Below are 17,630 nucleotides of genomic sequence, written 5' to 3' on the forward strand. Positions count from 1 at the left end.
ACACCTCTTATTAGAAAACCCTATAGAGTCTCGTGGTAGTTTTCCGCTAGTGGCACTAACTTACTAGTGATTAGATATTGAACTTACCTTCTGCAGGAATGAGTTCATCCATTTTGTGAAGGTCTTCTTTTGTATGTGTAAGCGTTCCTCCTGCAAGGCCCGGATGCGGCCTTGCTCGAACTTCAGAACGTCCTCGCGCTGCGTCATGCCGCTGCGCTGCTGAGCCTGCGCCGCGTAGCCGCCCGGCTCATACTGCGCGCCTGCAACACACACACAAATAACATTAACGTCTTTAGCAAAACAAAAATAGACAATTTTTACAGAACTTCAAATATAACGCACCATCATTCCCATTACTTACCATATAATTTAAATTTAGAATTACAGAATTTAATTGATTCAATTATAATTTATATTTTAAAAACTAATCTATTTAAATTAACCCACTTCCCAACATCCGATTGAGCTGAAACTTGGCAGATAGACTTGTTGTTGATGACAATGCATTCTATCAACTTTTGGTGGCAATAACTCATACACACATGGACATATAAGCGTTTATCTGAAACTAGATAAATATAGCAGTTAAATAATTTGGCCCATTCCCTGTCCCTGGGGAGGAAGTTTCAATACTCAATCAAACCAAAAATAAAATAATAAATATATATTTTATAGATTTTAAAAACATTTTAGTTAAGAGACAGTCTCAGGTGAGGAAGATTCAATCCTCACTCAAAACAGAAATAATTATATATATATATATATATTTTTTAAGGGTTGTATTTTTTGTAATACATTATTAAGGTGTTAACATTAAAAGAATGAAAATATGCAAGTTCCATAAATTCTGGGACTAACTACCAGAATACTAATGGACGGAAATAATGATTCCGCATCAGTTGATATCTTCAATCTGTCACAAAAGATTGTTACCGAGCAGTTCAATATAATTTAGACTATTCTTATGTAAAAGCCCATAAAATGAGTAAATGGTAGAACAAGTCGGGGATGCCCGAGGAAGACATGGCACGATCAAGTGAATCAGATACTTAAATGGTTTATTTATTGTTATTAAGTTTAATTTGTAGAACTCCATTATATTTTTTTTTTTTTTTATATATACAATAATATTATTATTGGGTTTATAAAAACAGTTTATATTTAAACAAGTTCTGCTGTGTAATTATTATTACGCGTGACAGCTGTTTCGCCCTCTAAAGGCATTATCAAACTGTGGGTAGCCCAAAAACTGTGGGTAGGTAAAAAATAACGGCTTACCTAAACAAATAACAGCGGATATCTTGAGAAAAACTTTGAAATCAACCAGTAAAAATAAAAATAAATTCAATATAAAAGAAACGGAAATTTTAAATGATATTAAAGCCAAAATTAAAAATAGCGACCTCACAATTACTAAAGCGGATAAGGGGAATTCCGTCGTTATATTAAACAAAATTGATTACTTAAATAAAGTAGAAGCATTCCTAAAACCAGAAGACTTTGAAATCTTAAAAAAGGACCCAACGGACAAAATTTCAGTAAACGTGCGCAACCTAATAAATAATTGCCAATCAATATTCCCAAATAAATACGCTAGAAGAAGTGCAATGGTGATGAATCCAAGGGCTCCTGCATTATACGGACAACCTAAAATCCACAAGGATAATATCCCCATACGTCCCGTTGTTTCTTTTATAAACGCCCCAACGACAATACTCGCCAAAAAACTTAACTTTCTTTTCAAACAACATACTAAATTCTACCCAATACATAGCGTTAAAAATTCTCTCGAACTTGTAAATAAAATAAAAAACATAAATCTACCGCACAATTGCCAGTTCATATCTTTAGACGTAGTAAGCCTCTTTAGCAATATACCTATTCAAGAATGCCTTAAAATCATTGAAGATATTTTAGACGAATCTAATATAAACCCAGTTACTAAAAAAGACTTATTCGATCTATTTAAAATTTGTGTGGAAACCAACTACTTTGAGTTTAACAATAAATTCTATCAACAAAACGACGGATTACCAATGGGATCGCCCCTCAGTCCACTTCTTGCAGAAATATTCATGGATTACATTGAAAAACAAATTTTAAATTCAATCTTTAGCAAACACATCATTTACTATGTTCGTTATGTTGACGACATTTTGGTCTGTTGGAAAGGCACCAACAGACAATTAGATCTTTTTGTCACATTTGCTAACTCCATCAACCGTAAAATCTGCTTTACGGTTGAAAGAGAGTGTAATTATAAAATTAATTTTTTAGACCTAACAATTGGTAGAGAAAATAATAAACATACGTTCGAAATTTTCCGTAAGCCTACGTTTACAGATACGACCATTAATTATAAATCTTTACATCCATGGTCACATAAATTATCTGCCTACCACTCAATGGTACATAGGCTTACTAACATCCCACTCGACAAGAAAGCATACGAGAAGGAAAAAAATACAATCCTAACTATTGCTAAAAATAATGGCTTCAAGGTTAGAGACATCGAAAAAATAATTAATAATAATAAACACAAAAATAACCTTAAATTAATTTACCCAGCGACTAATAATAAGACGAAGAATAAATTCGGGTGTTTAGAATTCATCGGACAGACATCTAATAAAATGGCCAAAGTCCTCAAAAAATGTGGCTTAGATATTGCCTTCCGCACAAATAACAGCTTAGGATCATCTCTTAAGGCCAAGTATAATAGGTACCCTGTTCAGAACGAAACTACAACAATGCCCCCCAGCGGAGGAACTAGGTTTTACTATCCATTTAAAGACAGTTCTGTACTAAAAAAGTTCTGTTGAAATTCGTAAGATGTCACTAATTATAACTGACTTATATTGTATGTCAATATTTGATTTTTTAAAACACTTTCCCACTGCAGAAGGCTCCGCGCTGACACAAAAAATACAATAGGTAGGTACCTAGGTATGTACATCAATGGGCTCTGACCGTAATAAAAAACGTGCTTGAAGACTATTCAAGAGTAAAAAATGCATGTTTTGAAGGATAACAAAAAAAATGCTTTTTGTAAGATTTTTTTAATAAGGATCATAGAAGAAAACAACGGTGCCTAAGTAAATAATATGTAATGCTTTATTAAAAACAATGTCATGACACAAGTAAAAATAAATTACTACTAAATTGCTACTTATAAATTCACATATTTATAAATAGCATGTGATAAAAAAAAATAAAAATTATAAAAATATGGGATTCGAACCCGGGTCCTGCATAACGAGTGTCGAACGCTCTACCTCTAGACCGCGAGGAGAGGTATCTTGCGCGACGAGAACCGCGTATACGACGTGTACTCCTCAATTGACTTGTCCCGCGCAATTTTAAAATTTGAAAAACTCACGGCTGTGTTTTTTACTAAAAAAACTTGTCACGCACGTCTGCGAGGGTAATTAGTCGCGTTATCGGCCTTGAGTCACTTGACGGTCATGAGTCGGTTTTACTCCGGTCCTCGAAAATATATTGGTGTATAACCGTTTCATGGAGAACATGAAAAAAAAAAAAAAAAATAATGCACGTAAAGAAGTTTCACTTCAATATATAAAAATCGTATGTAAAGTACATTAAATTTGAAATAAAAATTATGAACGTATATAGCATGTACCAAATAAGAATCAGCTAAGCACACCTCACAATAAATATAATATTATTTTACTTATACAATAAAAAATTGTGATGACGAATCGTATCAACCTAACTCCTCAAAAGTGTGTGTGCGCATGTCCACGTCGAAAACTAACACATGTATAAACACGTGCACAGCAAGACCGTTTGTCAATTTATAAAAAAATACTGGCAAACTTCTTCGTATATACAAGTAGGTATTATCTTCGCTGACTGATGACACGCAAGATTTTGTTGAAAATTCCAAGGGTCGTTCCGTGATTAACGCCATCTGTTGACATATTTAAAAATAAGCCTTCAGTTCTAATTTCTGCCGTAGCAGCTGAATTAATGTCGCCACTTTACGGCAACATAATTTATTATTTTAATAAACTCGAAACTCTTAAACAAATGGTAATTTAAAAATGTGAAAATAATTTTAAAAAGTGTACAAAAATAATAGAAACTATTCCTCGTTCCTTTTTTTAGAATAAATTTAACCAAAGTTTAGTAAACCGCATTTACAAAAACATTAAAGATAGTGCCTAGGAAATAATTATACCACAACCTTATTCTTTTTTTTTTTTTTTAATTACTGAACGAAGTCTTGAAGAAAAATCTTCAAGGTATTTTTTGAGGATATTCAAAATTTAAAATATTTTTTGAACAATACGAAAGGACGGCCATAAAAAGGTCATATTTCTGATTTAATTTTGATAAATGCTAAGTCTTTATAAATAATAAAAATATATAATAATTTTTTTTCCGGCTAAGAACATCATATTTACCGTATTGCGTAATAATATTTTCATTATTTCGAATTGATAAATTACTAGACACCGCCTTAAAAACTCAAAAAGTAAGGTACTCAAATTACAAAATAGTGGCATTTATAAACTCCAGTGTGACGAATGCAACGCTGTTTATGTTGGACAAACGGGTCGGTCCTTTAACACTAGGTTCAAAGAACATATAAGATCTTTTAAAAATAATAATAAAATGCAATCTCAATTTGCCAAACATCTCCTAGATGAAAATCACTCACTTAATGATAATAATAAACCAACTCCGTTACACGTACAAAATAAAGGCCGTAAACTGAATCTTTTAGAGCAGTTAGAAATTAACAAAAATTCTAATAATCCGAAAGCTATTCTAATTAATGAACAAACCAATATAATTCGTTCACCCCTACTAGATATCTTCAAACCTAGTGCAAATACGAGTGCACATTGAAGTACTTAATTATACTATTAAAATAACCCTATGAGTCATCGTTTGGGAATAACTAACATTAAGACATTCAGTCAAATTTAAACATTACACTAATTGGGGAAACTTTACTTGGGTAATAACCATCAATAATTTCTAACATTTTTACACAGAAATCAATTAAGAAATCAATAATTTAAATTAAAATACCTACATAGAAATAATATAAATGTATCGTCTGTAAGTGGGCTACCCACAGTTTGATAATGCCTTCAGAGGGCGAAACAGCTGTCACGCGTAATAATAATTACACAGCAGAACTTGTTTAAATATAAACTGTTTTTATAAACCCAATAATAATATTATTGTATATATAAAAAAATAAAAAATAAAATTAAATGGTTTAATTTACCAAGTCTTACATAATTAGCGAAAATAGATTCTCATTTTTAGAGATTACATGTTCAGCGACAAGAAGCGATAATTTAGTATTTAAAGTGATGTAATGTACTCAGTGATAACAAATTAATAAAAATACTGTGCGATTAGAAAGGATTATAGTATTAGAATCCAATTTTTAACTGTTGCGAGCGCGTATATCTTGCCATTCTTTGAACAACTTATCCAAACTTATAAGTAAAAGGATCTGTTTCGCTTATCTTCAATATTTTGTTGTGCAATGGCGCAACATACATGTATTTTTAATTGGCATTTTTTTTAACAAATTTTATCTGTTTCTGTACCATACATACTTTGTGGGTTATTCAATTCAAAATTGTATTTAAAGAATCGAGTTTTTATACCGACAAAACCATTTATCATATTACGTATATACGGGCATATATTAAAAATTCGTCTTAATATTTTGAAATATAACATTAAAAAATTGTATTTAATTTAAATAATTAAGACAGTTTTTTCTTTCTAGCTCCTAAAATCTTTAACCTTATCCCTGAAAACCGTGAGTCAACCCCATTCCTTTAAAAAACAAATTACGAAATGGATCCTTACACACGGAATACATTACAACTACAATACCCATTCATTCTACACTCTATCAATTTAATCACCTTTCAGACAAAACATAATAAATCCTTATTCCCTAACTTAGCGGTATAGCATGTACATAATTAATTAGTGTGATCTATTTACTAAAAATTTCTCAAATCTTCTTATAATTCTCTAACTTCTACATTGTCTTCTTGCAACCCAAACTAGCTATACATCATTTTTCTTTTTTATATTATAGTAATGTATAGATTCTATGTCCGTAAACTGTAAAATTCACCCGCCATAACACAGGGTCATCCCTAGCATGGAGGGGGAAATATCACACACAAACCATAATGTAATCTTTAAATCATTTATCAATAAAATAAAATAAATGAAATAAAATGCTAACTATGATTGATTATAAGGTACGTTTCGTTAAACCTTAAATATTTACATATGTCAAATCTTTCAAAACTGTACAAATAAACTAATTTTAATCATTCATACAATTTTTTTGTAATATTTAATTCCTTAGAAAATCAGCATGCAAGTAACTCTTCTAGTGTTTACATAATGATGTGACAGTAAAGTTATTATTTGAGTTGATAACATATCATTAGTTACATAAACCATCTGGGTAAAAATGCAGAAAGGGACTTTAGACAGAAATGATTAGACGTAGAAAATATGCATAATAAGCAGGGTGTAACAGGATGTAAATTTTGTCAACAAATATTAACAAATAATAGTGATTTGGCATTAAGTCGAAGCTTAACGCCAAATCACTATTTTGATTAATCTTTATGACGAATTAGTGTAAACTATGAATACAAAAAATATGCTTTAGATAAATTGAAGGTTTTCCTATCGTTTCGCTTGAGTAGAATACAAATACAAAATATATTTTACTCAATAGAAATGTATGAACGCGTAAAGGAAACAACTTTAAAAAATACAGTATTATAGCTAAGATTATCTGTGACAGTTTCACTTGATTAACTTTTTTGCTTTCCTATAAAATTATTTACAAAATAAATAAAAACCAGTTTTGTGCTTGAAATTGAACGTTTCTAGACTCCGTTTGTCAAGCGATTTTAATGCCTATTACCTACAATATAAGGTATACCAAGAGTATGCACATTTTTGGCTTGTAGCTTCCTCAAAAAATATTGAGACAATAGCAAAATATTGAGACAAATTTTTAATTTTGGCCTATACGTAAGCAATATGAATATTAATAAATAGATTTGTCTGTGAAAAAGCACAATTCTTTCAAGAAAGGCATACATATACAATATTGGAGTGAATCATTGGTACAATATTGGAGTGAATCGTTGGTACAATATTGGATTGAATCATTGGTACACTATTGGATTGAATCATTGGTACAATATTGGATTGAATCATTGGTACATTTTGGATTGAATCATTGGTACAATATTGGATTGAATCATTGGTACAATATTGAATTGAATCATTGGTACAATATTGGATTGAATCATTGGTACAATATTGGATTGAATCATTGGTACAATATTAGTTTGAATCATTGGTACAATATTGGATTGAATCATTGCTACAGTATTGGATTGAATCATTGGTACAATATTGGATTGAATTTATGGTACAATATTACATTGAATCATTGGTACAATATTGGATTGAATCATTGGTACAATATTGGATTGCATCATTGGTACAATATTGGAGTGAATCATTGGTACAATATTGGATTGAATCATTGGTACAATATTGGATTTAATCATTGGTGCTTTTCTCGAAAGAATTCAGTTTTTATACGTACAAAACTATTTATTTAAATTCATATTGCGTATAAATAATGTAACCTTAATTTGAATGTCTATGAAGTCATAATACTTTTTATCACTCCTGGCATTTAAAAATAATAACAATTTTTGATTTGAGTGTTGAAATAATTTATTACACATAAATATTTATTGCAAGTATTACAAATTAAAGTGAATTTGAGTCAGTTATCAAAACTCCAGGTGCGCCTATCTCAAAGCACTTCTCAGAAAAGTAGAAATCACCAAAATAAACATTTATTTTGTTAATACTCGCTTATGGAGATATCCGATACCGCACCAACAAATCGATGAAAGTTTTATCTATGTATAACTAACACAGAGCCGTGGCAAATCATGGGATATTAAAATATTGTAGGATTTATATTTAAATCCAGAAGATAACCACAGAAGTATTAATATGGGCAAAACCATAACCGGTGATAAAAATTCGTGGTTGTAAACAAAGTAATGATACATGATCGAAAATTCTCCACAAAAAAAAAATGAAAAACACAGACGAGCAAGAAAATATACAGAAAAACGTGCAAATTAGACAAGGGCTGTTCACCAAAAAGACAGAAAACATATAGCAATAAAAACGAATGAAAAAATCATCAAACTGGATAAGAAATCTCCACCAAAAAAAAAAACAGAAAACCCATAGGCAAGCAATAGAGTACATGAAAGTACACACTTTCATCAAAATGGTTAAGAACCAAATTTCCACCAAAAAGACAGAAAGCACATAGCCTAACAAAGTGAACGATTTCATGAAATTAGATAATAAATCTCCACCAAAAATATAGGAAACACATAGGCAAGCAACAGAACACATGAAAGTACACACTTTCATCAGAATGGTTAAGAAATCTCCACCAAAAAGATAGAAAACAACAAACAAAACGTGCAAATTGGATAAGAGCTCTCCACCAAAAAGACAGAAAACACACAAGCAAGCAATAAAACATATTAAAGTACACAATTCCATGAAAATGAAATGTTCACCAAAAAGACAGAAAACACACAAGCAAGCAAAAAAAAAACACAATACAGTAGACTATTTCAGGAAATTGAAAAAGAAAACAGCACACAAAGAGTAAGAAAAACGTGCTAATTGGATCAGAATATTCCACCAAAGGCGAGAAAACAGTCGTGCAATGAACCAGAGATGAGATGGCCGATGCAAGAGATGCTCAGAGAGCTAGTCCTACCATTCCTTCTGCCGCCCGTCTGCTGAAACTCCTGGTAGGCCTTGTTGTTGTAGTGTCTTTCGGACATGGTGCCGGGATGGTCATGGGTGGAGGTCTGCTGCGGGTGGTGTTGAACGGCTAGCAGCTAGCGGCCCCTCCTAACAGACACAGGATCGTTAGCATCGACAACTCATTCATTACAATCATCTTTAATCAGGAACTGAAACTATATTATGGCATTAAAACATATATTCACATTGATCAACAAACGCTGATTCTGAATATGTTATTTTTATTATATACAGGGTGTATCGGCACGTACCCGACAAACTTTAACCAGCTATTCCTTAGCATATTTGGAGTAAAAAATCTTATGTGCACTTTGCTGTCCGGTAACGTTTTTTTTAATAAAAAAATTATTATTCATATTTTCACCACATGTCACCACTGTTTTATCCTTTGTCAAAGTTTGAATACCCATCTGGCAATATTTTATTCGAATTCCGTTGAATAATGCACGCGTGTACCTAAAAGAGCGAAGACGCTTTTCGACATACTTGCTAATAACAGCTGTTGACCACGAAAAGCAATGCCAATGACAGTGATGTAGTGTGGAAATTTTTAATTTTTTTATTTTTAATTGAAAAAAAAAATGCTACCGGACAGCAAAATGCCCATAACATTTTTTACTCCAAATGTGTTAAGGAATAGCTGGTTAAAGTTTGTTAGTGCCGATACACCCTGTATAATTATGCGTAGACTTAATAAATCGTCATTTGAGAACGATTAAAAGCTCAAAGACTTAAACGTCCTGTGATTGGTCGGCGGGTTCAGAACTTATTTATCACGGGTCGGTTGTGCCAAGTTCCCAAGTAAACTCGAACACCACTGCGTATACATTTATCTAGTTAAGTATTTAACCCTCAGGCCTCTGGCATATTGACCGTTATATTTCTTAAAGACGCTGTTAGATGGTCCGAGAATTTGTTTGCATTTATAAAATACAAAGGGGAATATTTCCGAACGTATCCGAAAACATAATTATTAAAACTTTATTATTAGAAATAAACATACATTTTTTTTTGTGAAAGCGTTAAAAGTTTTAAAAATAGCAGAACTAAAATTACTGATAAAAAAACACATGATTTTTTTTGCTGTATCATATAACAAATTAGCCTGAGGTAACATTGCGAATCGAATGGAAATACAGACAATGCTTTGCGAATCGTATGGAAATCTGGAAAATTCTTCCGAGAAAGGATTGAATAGAAATCTGGGCAAAAACATCGCGAATCGAACGGAAATACAGAAAATGCTTTATGAATCGTATAGAAATCTGTAAAATACTTCCGAGTACGTTGAAATTTGACTAATTGTTCAAGTTCTGTGAAACAACTGGTGATATAATTTTAAAGAAATCTACATAAAAAAGAGTTGGAATTTGACAAATGTTGGAAATCGGAAATCTTAAATATAGAATTTGAATAAAATGTAACCACTTGTGAATGACATTTTATATCTTGAAAACGACAAAAAAAGAGTTTCAATTTGAGAAATGTTAGAAACACTTCCCAGAAACCTTAGTTATAGAATTTAAATAAAATGTAACCACTTGTGAATCACATATTATATTAATTTTTTTTTTGGTAAACATTAGTTTACCAAAAAAAAATAATAATGATTAATATTTGACAAGTTCTGGTATCTTCACCAAAAAATGTAGACAATTTGTCTCGACGCCATCTAATGAGAGAGTTAGCACTTACAATGCCTTTCTCATATAAAATAAAGTTGGTTGTTTTCAGGAGAAAAAATGTAACAAGCAGTAATTGTTGAATGAAACACTAGTATATATATTGAATTATTTCGCGGATAAGAGATAAGCCGCCATAGCTCAGTGGTCAGAGCTGTCGACCGGAAATCGAAAGGACACGGGTTCAAGTCCTGTTGGCGTCATGTATCTTTTATCAGGAGATTTTTCAATGTGGATGAGTGTTTCAGGCTAATAATTATTGCTTATAAAATAATTGTTACATATTATATCTTGAAAACGACAAAAAAGAGTTGCAATTTGACAAATGTTGGAAAAACTTCCCACAAACCGTGAATAAAATGTAACCAGATGTGAATCACATTTTATATCTTGAAAACCATTAATGATTCATAAATACGTAAGTCTTTCCACAGGAGACCGATTATTCCACGAAACTTTGTGGTTAACTTATCAGGTAATCTACAATTTAGTACATTTTATAAAATTACTAAACTCAAACAGTAAATCGGTTAGCACTAGGGAATGCAATCCAGCAAGAAAATGTCAATCCAGGTATTTGCGGGACTGAACAATTTTAGTCCCGCTGGATCCAGGTATTTGCGGGATCCAGCAGAGTGGACTTAGATATCTAATCAATCGTATAATAAAGACCTCGATCTACCAACCTTGCTTTTAGAGTTTTAAATTTATACCTATAATAAAACAAGTTATTTGGGACATTTTAAATGATTTATTAATAGGTATACCTTTAGTTAGACATATGTAAAGTTTAAGTCATAAATTGGCAAAGAATAAGATAAGACATAAATTTACATAACTAACATACCCGCCTCGGAACAGACTTTGTCTAGTAAGGTGAGTAAAAGAAATCTATGTACCTATAGTCCAGTCAGTGGGGAGTTTTACCTTGCAAAAGGTTAGGTAGTAGCGATTTTCACATATGTTGTTAAGATTGGGACTCTAAAGAAAAAAAAAAGTTTTCGACCTTGGGAGGGTCGAGCTCGATCCGCCATCTTGGATTGAAGGTGCCAAAATTTGTTTTTTTCAAAATAATTGTGAAGTGGTCGTTTTAACAACCAAATTGTTGAACGCAAACTTAAAGACAACTAAATTACCTACATTTTTTGTAGAAAGTTTTTTTTTGTAAGTCTAATAGGTAACGAGTTACAGTGGCGGAAATGTGAATATTTTTCAAAAAAGTGATGAAATTCCCAACTTTGTAATTTTTGCGGGTTATTCATTACATAATTATAATAATTTTGTTAACTCATTTCCACACCACCATGAGGTAGAGAACATTGCGCATTTTTTTTATTGTGGTATCCCCAGTAGGTCAACTCCACAGATATACCAGCGTTATGCTACAGTAAATTATGTTACATTACTGTGAATTATGTTACATTACTGTGAATTATGTTACTATAAATTATGTTACTTAATAACAGTCTTCGTCATCAATGTCATCATCTATTTCATTGCCTGTGATATTTGGGCTTCCATTGACAAAATCTCTTCTTCTTCGTCCTCGACATCGATGTGAACCTCTGGTGAATTTCGGCATGTTTGACCATTACAGCACCCACATACAATAGAACACTTCAATCCAGCTTTCCTGCAGCCACATGCAACGCCGCATCCTTTTTTACAATTGCATGAAATAAATTTTAATAAAGTCTCGGGTGCTGGTTTCTTTGTCATTCTTACTGGAACAAGCCCGTTGATGTCACGTTTCCAGGCCCAGTTTTCTGGATTTTTTTGGATTCCATACCATTTTTGGACTTGATGGTACGTTCTAAATGCATGGTACCGTGTAGCGTCGTCCGTTAGTGGCAAAGAGGCAAGATTGAATTTGCTTTTTGTTGTCGACTTTGCGAAACGTTTGTAGAGGACTTCTTCCAAGGTTTCCTTATCCATGTCACCCCCGTATAAAGCAACAAGAAAGCGTGTTCCTGCAACTGCTATGTCTTCTGGTATTGCATCATGTTGTTTGAAGATTCTTATCATGGCATTGAGTCTTGTGTCGTTTTGCACAAGCGAACAAATTTTTTTTTTTCCTTGGTTGAAGAAGGACGATGTTGTATCGCAGCCGCTAAAGGCATGAAGAAACAGAATATTTTCAGCCGCCTCTTTGTATTTCACACTATTCGCGGAATACAATCTTTCAAAAGTTTTGCCTCTACCGGGTTTGCGAAGATATATACTATTTTTTTGTGGTACTAATGCTGTCATGCTGTCAGCAGAACTAGGAGATCAACGTCTTCGCCAATAATGAAAACAGCGTCATATGATGAACACAAGAAAATCGCAGTATTGACAATCAACTCATCAGCATCTTCTTCAGCCTGCTTAACTGTAAAATCATCCTGTATAAATTGCTCTGTAAGCATCGAAATCAGACGGACTTTGTTATTTTCATTGGCTAAAAATCGTTCTTGTGAAACTTGAACTGGCATTGTTTCATCGAAAAGAACATCTGCAGACATGTGCTTCTTCGAGCGGCGAAGTCTTTCTGCGGTTTTCGTATTTTTTTCACCATCATCAAGCGGATATCCATCGAAAACAATGACTGCATATGATCCATAGTGATTTCTTACATAGTGAACGTACTTCTCGCAAATTGACCCAAAATAATCATTCCGATTTCATACAACTTTATGTAAAAGATATCCTCCATCTACAACATTAATTTTGCTACCTTCAAGTTGCACGCCTTCTGGAAGTTGTTCGAAAACACCATAAAATGATGATTTCGTACCTTTGCGCACGAGCACACTGAGTGACCGAGCATCCAGGCAACGTCCTGTAACCACCCCGACTCAATCAGTGTTGCCAAGTCAGCTGTAGACTAGGATCCCACTATAACAAATCAACGTCATCGAGCACACGGATGATGCTATATAAGTATATTGTAACGTAGAAATACGTTAAAATGATATTGTGTAATATGTTAGTACAAAATTTATCAAGAAAACTGGAGTTTTACAATTTTTTGTCAAAATTTTCTTCTTTCAACCGCTGTAACTCGTTACCTATTAGACTTACAAAAAAAAACTTTCTACAAAAAATGTAGGTAATTTAGTTGTCTTTAAGTTTGCGTTCAACAATTTGGTTGTAAAAACGACGACTTCACAATTATTTTGAAAAAAACAAATTTTGGCACCTTCAATCCAAGATGGCGGATCGAGCTCGACCCTCCCAAGGTCGAAAACTTTTTTTTTTCTTTAGAATCCCAATCTTAACAACATATGTGAAAATTGCTACTACCTAACCTTTTGCAAGGTGGAGCCCTTTTTTATCCCCCACTGACTGGACTACTACACAAATGAAAATAAAATAAACGCCCGGATTGCCGGCACTGAAACTGAAATTGATCTGAAACTTAAATTTAAATAATAACGTTCACACGATAAACAATATTCTTGTACAATGAGCATCATAAGTTTAATTAAACATTATTTTGGAAATAGCTTGGTAAAAAAAGTTTAAGTATTAATGTGTGTAATCTGATAAACGGCTTCTGATATTGGACACAAGGTAGCCAGCGGCTGAAAAATCTCGTTCAGCTTCCACGCTGGTTGGCACAATAGTCATTAGCGCATTGTAAGTGCATTGAAGGTATGTGCCTTTTAATCCACCGGACTCGAAGTAATTCAGAGTAAGTGAGGGTAAATCTGTAGTTGCTCTCTTTCAGCTTTAAAAGATCTTGAATAACCATAATGTTTAGTGTCTTGCCGTAATTCATAACCATTAATTTGATAAAATTAGACGATGTTGGTAAGTTAAAACACCCGGCTTTAAAAAGATCTCGCAAATCCGACGAGGTACAGAAAACTCGGAATGGTAAACCATCTTTAGACACCATTCGTGATACCCTCTTTTCGACGGTATTGTTTTCGCTTGAAAAATGGTCAGTGATTTTATTTGTTGATGGTTGAGGTTCACAATGAGCCGATGTAGAAGAACTGGACGTCGATGCAGTTTTAGAAGCTTCTCTGTAATCCCGCCAGTCCAGCGGGATCCCGCTAAATTTTCGACCGAGATTAGTCCCGCATCTCGGTATTTCGGGATCCCGGTATACCGGGATTGCATTCCCTAGTTAGCACTAATAAACGTAACGCAAAATCCCACCGTTATCTGGAAAACATTAATATTATTTCGTAGTGCGTCTCTGTGTGACATTTTCAAAATTGGATGGAACTGATGGATGTGTTCAAATTATAAGTTTACATCAAACTTTCTCATCCTATACCCCTATTTGAAGGCTTACCGTTAATCTCTTTATAGCTTGTATCACGACTTGTTCTAGATACCACACGGCAGAACAGATGTTCTGGCACAGCATGGCAAGAGTCTTTTGAATTAAATTCCTAAAACAGATACTGATATATATGTAGATATATATATACTATGGACCTTTCCAATAAACGTGATTTAAATTTTATACAACCGATAAACAGACATTAATTTATCAGTTGTGTAAAATTAAAAACACGTTTATTAGTATGGGGTTGAATTTAATTATTCTTTAAACAAACCATAAAACCTGTTCCCAAATGTTATTAAGATAGTTAAAATAAGGGATGTTGTACTGTAAATGTTTGTGTGTTTATGTATGTGTGTATGTATGTTTGTATGTACGTATATATGTATGTAGTCTGTCGTACAAGAATTCACATAAATAAATCAAATTTAAAAAAATGATAATTTTCTTTAAAACTAGTTGAAGGCCCCGGCGTTACCCGGCATTAAACGGAGGTTTTCTATATCGAACGTAGACAGTGACTTTCCTCTTGCTTTTAAGGGAAATATGCAAAATTTCATCAACTCCGGAATAAAACTGTAGATTTATATAAAAATCAAATCCACGCCGCCCGCCACAGTCACTCTTTTTTTATATAAATACAAGATAGATAAAGTTATTTGGATAATATTATGGTATTGTTAGAGAAAGAATTTCGGTACATCAAAATTTTATTACAATTTTACCAGAAGTGTACGGAGAAAAATCAGTACTGCTAATTTATTAAGAATATCTTAAAACTATTGTTAATCCGGTTAAAATCGGGATTGCAGGCCGTTTCCCGATGAATTTTTAGTAAATTCGTAATAATATTTTCTTGATAATATTTAATGACGAAATGCGAAAATGAAACGATTTTTATGAACAAGTAATTCAACACCGTGATTATACATTGGTATTCCACTAAAAGTTTATCAGGATCTCTATCAATTTATTCGTTAAGGTTCTGCGGTCCTGTTTTTAATCGGATTACGAATAATTTTAAGAAAATTATCAATATTTTGTATCGCTAATTATTCATCAAAATGATAGTTCAACACACCTACAAAAAGTGATATAGAGTCATAGACATATGAATATTAGTAGACCTGCCCTAAGTGATTAAAAGCGTATTATCCCCACTCCCCATACCGGTTCCATTGGAGCCGGCTGGGCTCGCGTATGGCCTCAAGTGAAATTTGAAAACGTGACGTCATCATTCTTGTGCGAACTATGGTCGAGGCATCATCGGTTCATTTTACGAAATAACACAGCAAAATGTTGACTTGTACTATGAAAACTTGTAAAAATAGACGTGAAAAAGAGAATAAACCCAATTGTCGTATTACATTCCATATATAAGCATTATTTTACTTTATTTTAAGCATATTCACATGGTATAATATAGATCAGTTTTAGAAACATATTATACTATCACATCGAGAAACGTCTGGACGCGAAACACAAAGCTGGTTGGTTGCTGGGAAGTAAATTATGAACATTTATAAAAGTGTCTTAACTAAATACTTAAACGAAATATTTGACTCTGAAAATGGAACCGAATTTTTTTGCCGAACTTGGACTTCGCAAATTTGTTCATAACGTGGCGAGTAATTTGCGCTCCCATGTAAAAATGTCTATTCATTCAAAAGCAGGTTTTACTTTTAAGAAGTAAATGGTGATATTATAATGCGAGATGCCTATTTACTGTCAGATTGATTTATTGACGAATCACAGTCAGCTTCACTCCCTTCGTTCTTCAACAGTTGATTTTACCCCTCGCCATTATCTTCTCGTCTATTAATTCCTATGTCTGTGTATAGAGTCATGAAAAGTGATGAAACAAAAACCAGGTTAAATAGGTTACATAGGTAACTATTTAACCTAGTTTTTGTTTCATCACTTTTAATGACTCTATATCACATTTGAAAGGTGTGTTTAATTGTCATTTTGATGAAATATCATGGAACCATTTTTTTCTTTATATCGACAAGCTCACAAAACAGTTTGATTTTTAAAATGGATACGTGAATATTCTACTGCTGATTCAAATATTATTAACTAGATGTACCCCACCAAGCGTGGCTGTGGCTCATTTTGTCTGTGTAGACAGAGAAACAATAGTTTAGCTAATATATATTAATAATAGCTTTTACGTCCAACATATGGTGCTGTTTGTCACAAATGAAAAACACACGCTTGTTTGAATTAATATTTCGTTGATTTATACGTTTATTAAATTTATATAAATGAAAAAAATCAACACCACGGAATGTACCGAGGAATTTAATGAAAAGAAAAAACTGTAACTTGGCGGATTAGCAACAGTGATGTCATGTTCCAGACAATATTATAATGAACTGTGAAGGATGACATAATGGCTGCATGTGAACTAACTGACTAACTAACTAACTAACTAACTAACCATCGCCGTTTCCCCGCAGGGGTAGGCAGAGACACACCACACACTTCTTGACTCATTCACATTCATACATACTCTTTGTTTTTTTGACTCTTGAAATGCCCGACTCGAGTATCTGGTTCACTTCCTCGAGCGTCCCCGACTTCTGCCACCATTCTCCTTTCTTCTTGCAACATTCCCTAAAATATAAATGTAAACTACTCCAAAAAATATATTTATTTAATAGAAATGTATGAACGCGTAAAGGAAACAATTTTAAAAAATACAGTATTATAGCTACGATTATCTGTGACAGTATCACTTCATTAACTTT

General features: G+C 32.9%; 1 protein-coding gene across 1 annotated transcript in view; it reads right to left on the bottom strand.

The window, feature by feature from the left end:
• The window catches only part of kst (spectrin beta chain, non-erythrocytic 5 kst), a 179,625-nt gene that overhangs the window by 111,517 nt on the left and 50,478 nt on the right, over positions 1-17,630 (bottom strand). The window contains exons 2-3 of the mRNA XM_089643731.1: positions 8,864-9,000; positions 88-260 (exon numbers count right to left, since the gene is read on the bottom strand). Of these exons, the coding sequence (XP_089499857.1) occupies positions 88-260; positions 8,864-8,930 (240 nt within the window). The 5' untranslated portion in view covers positions 8,931-9,000. The remainder of the gene's footprint in view (positions 1-87; positions 261-8,863; positions 9,001-17,630) is intronic.

This window comes from Hesperophylax consimilis, chromosome 20 (assembly GCF_061612785.1).
Source record: "Hesperophylax consimilis isolate HC1 chromosome 20, BYU_Hcon_1.0, whole genome shotgun sequence".
Taxonomy (NCBI): domain Eukaryota; kingdom Metazoa; phylum Arthropoda; class Insecta; order Trichoptera; family Limnephilidae; genus Hesperophylax; species Hesperophylax consimilis.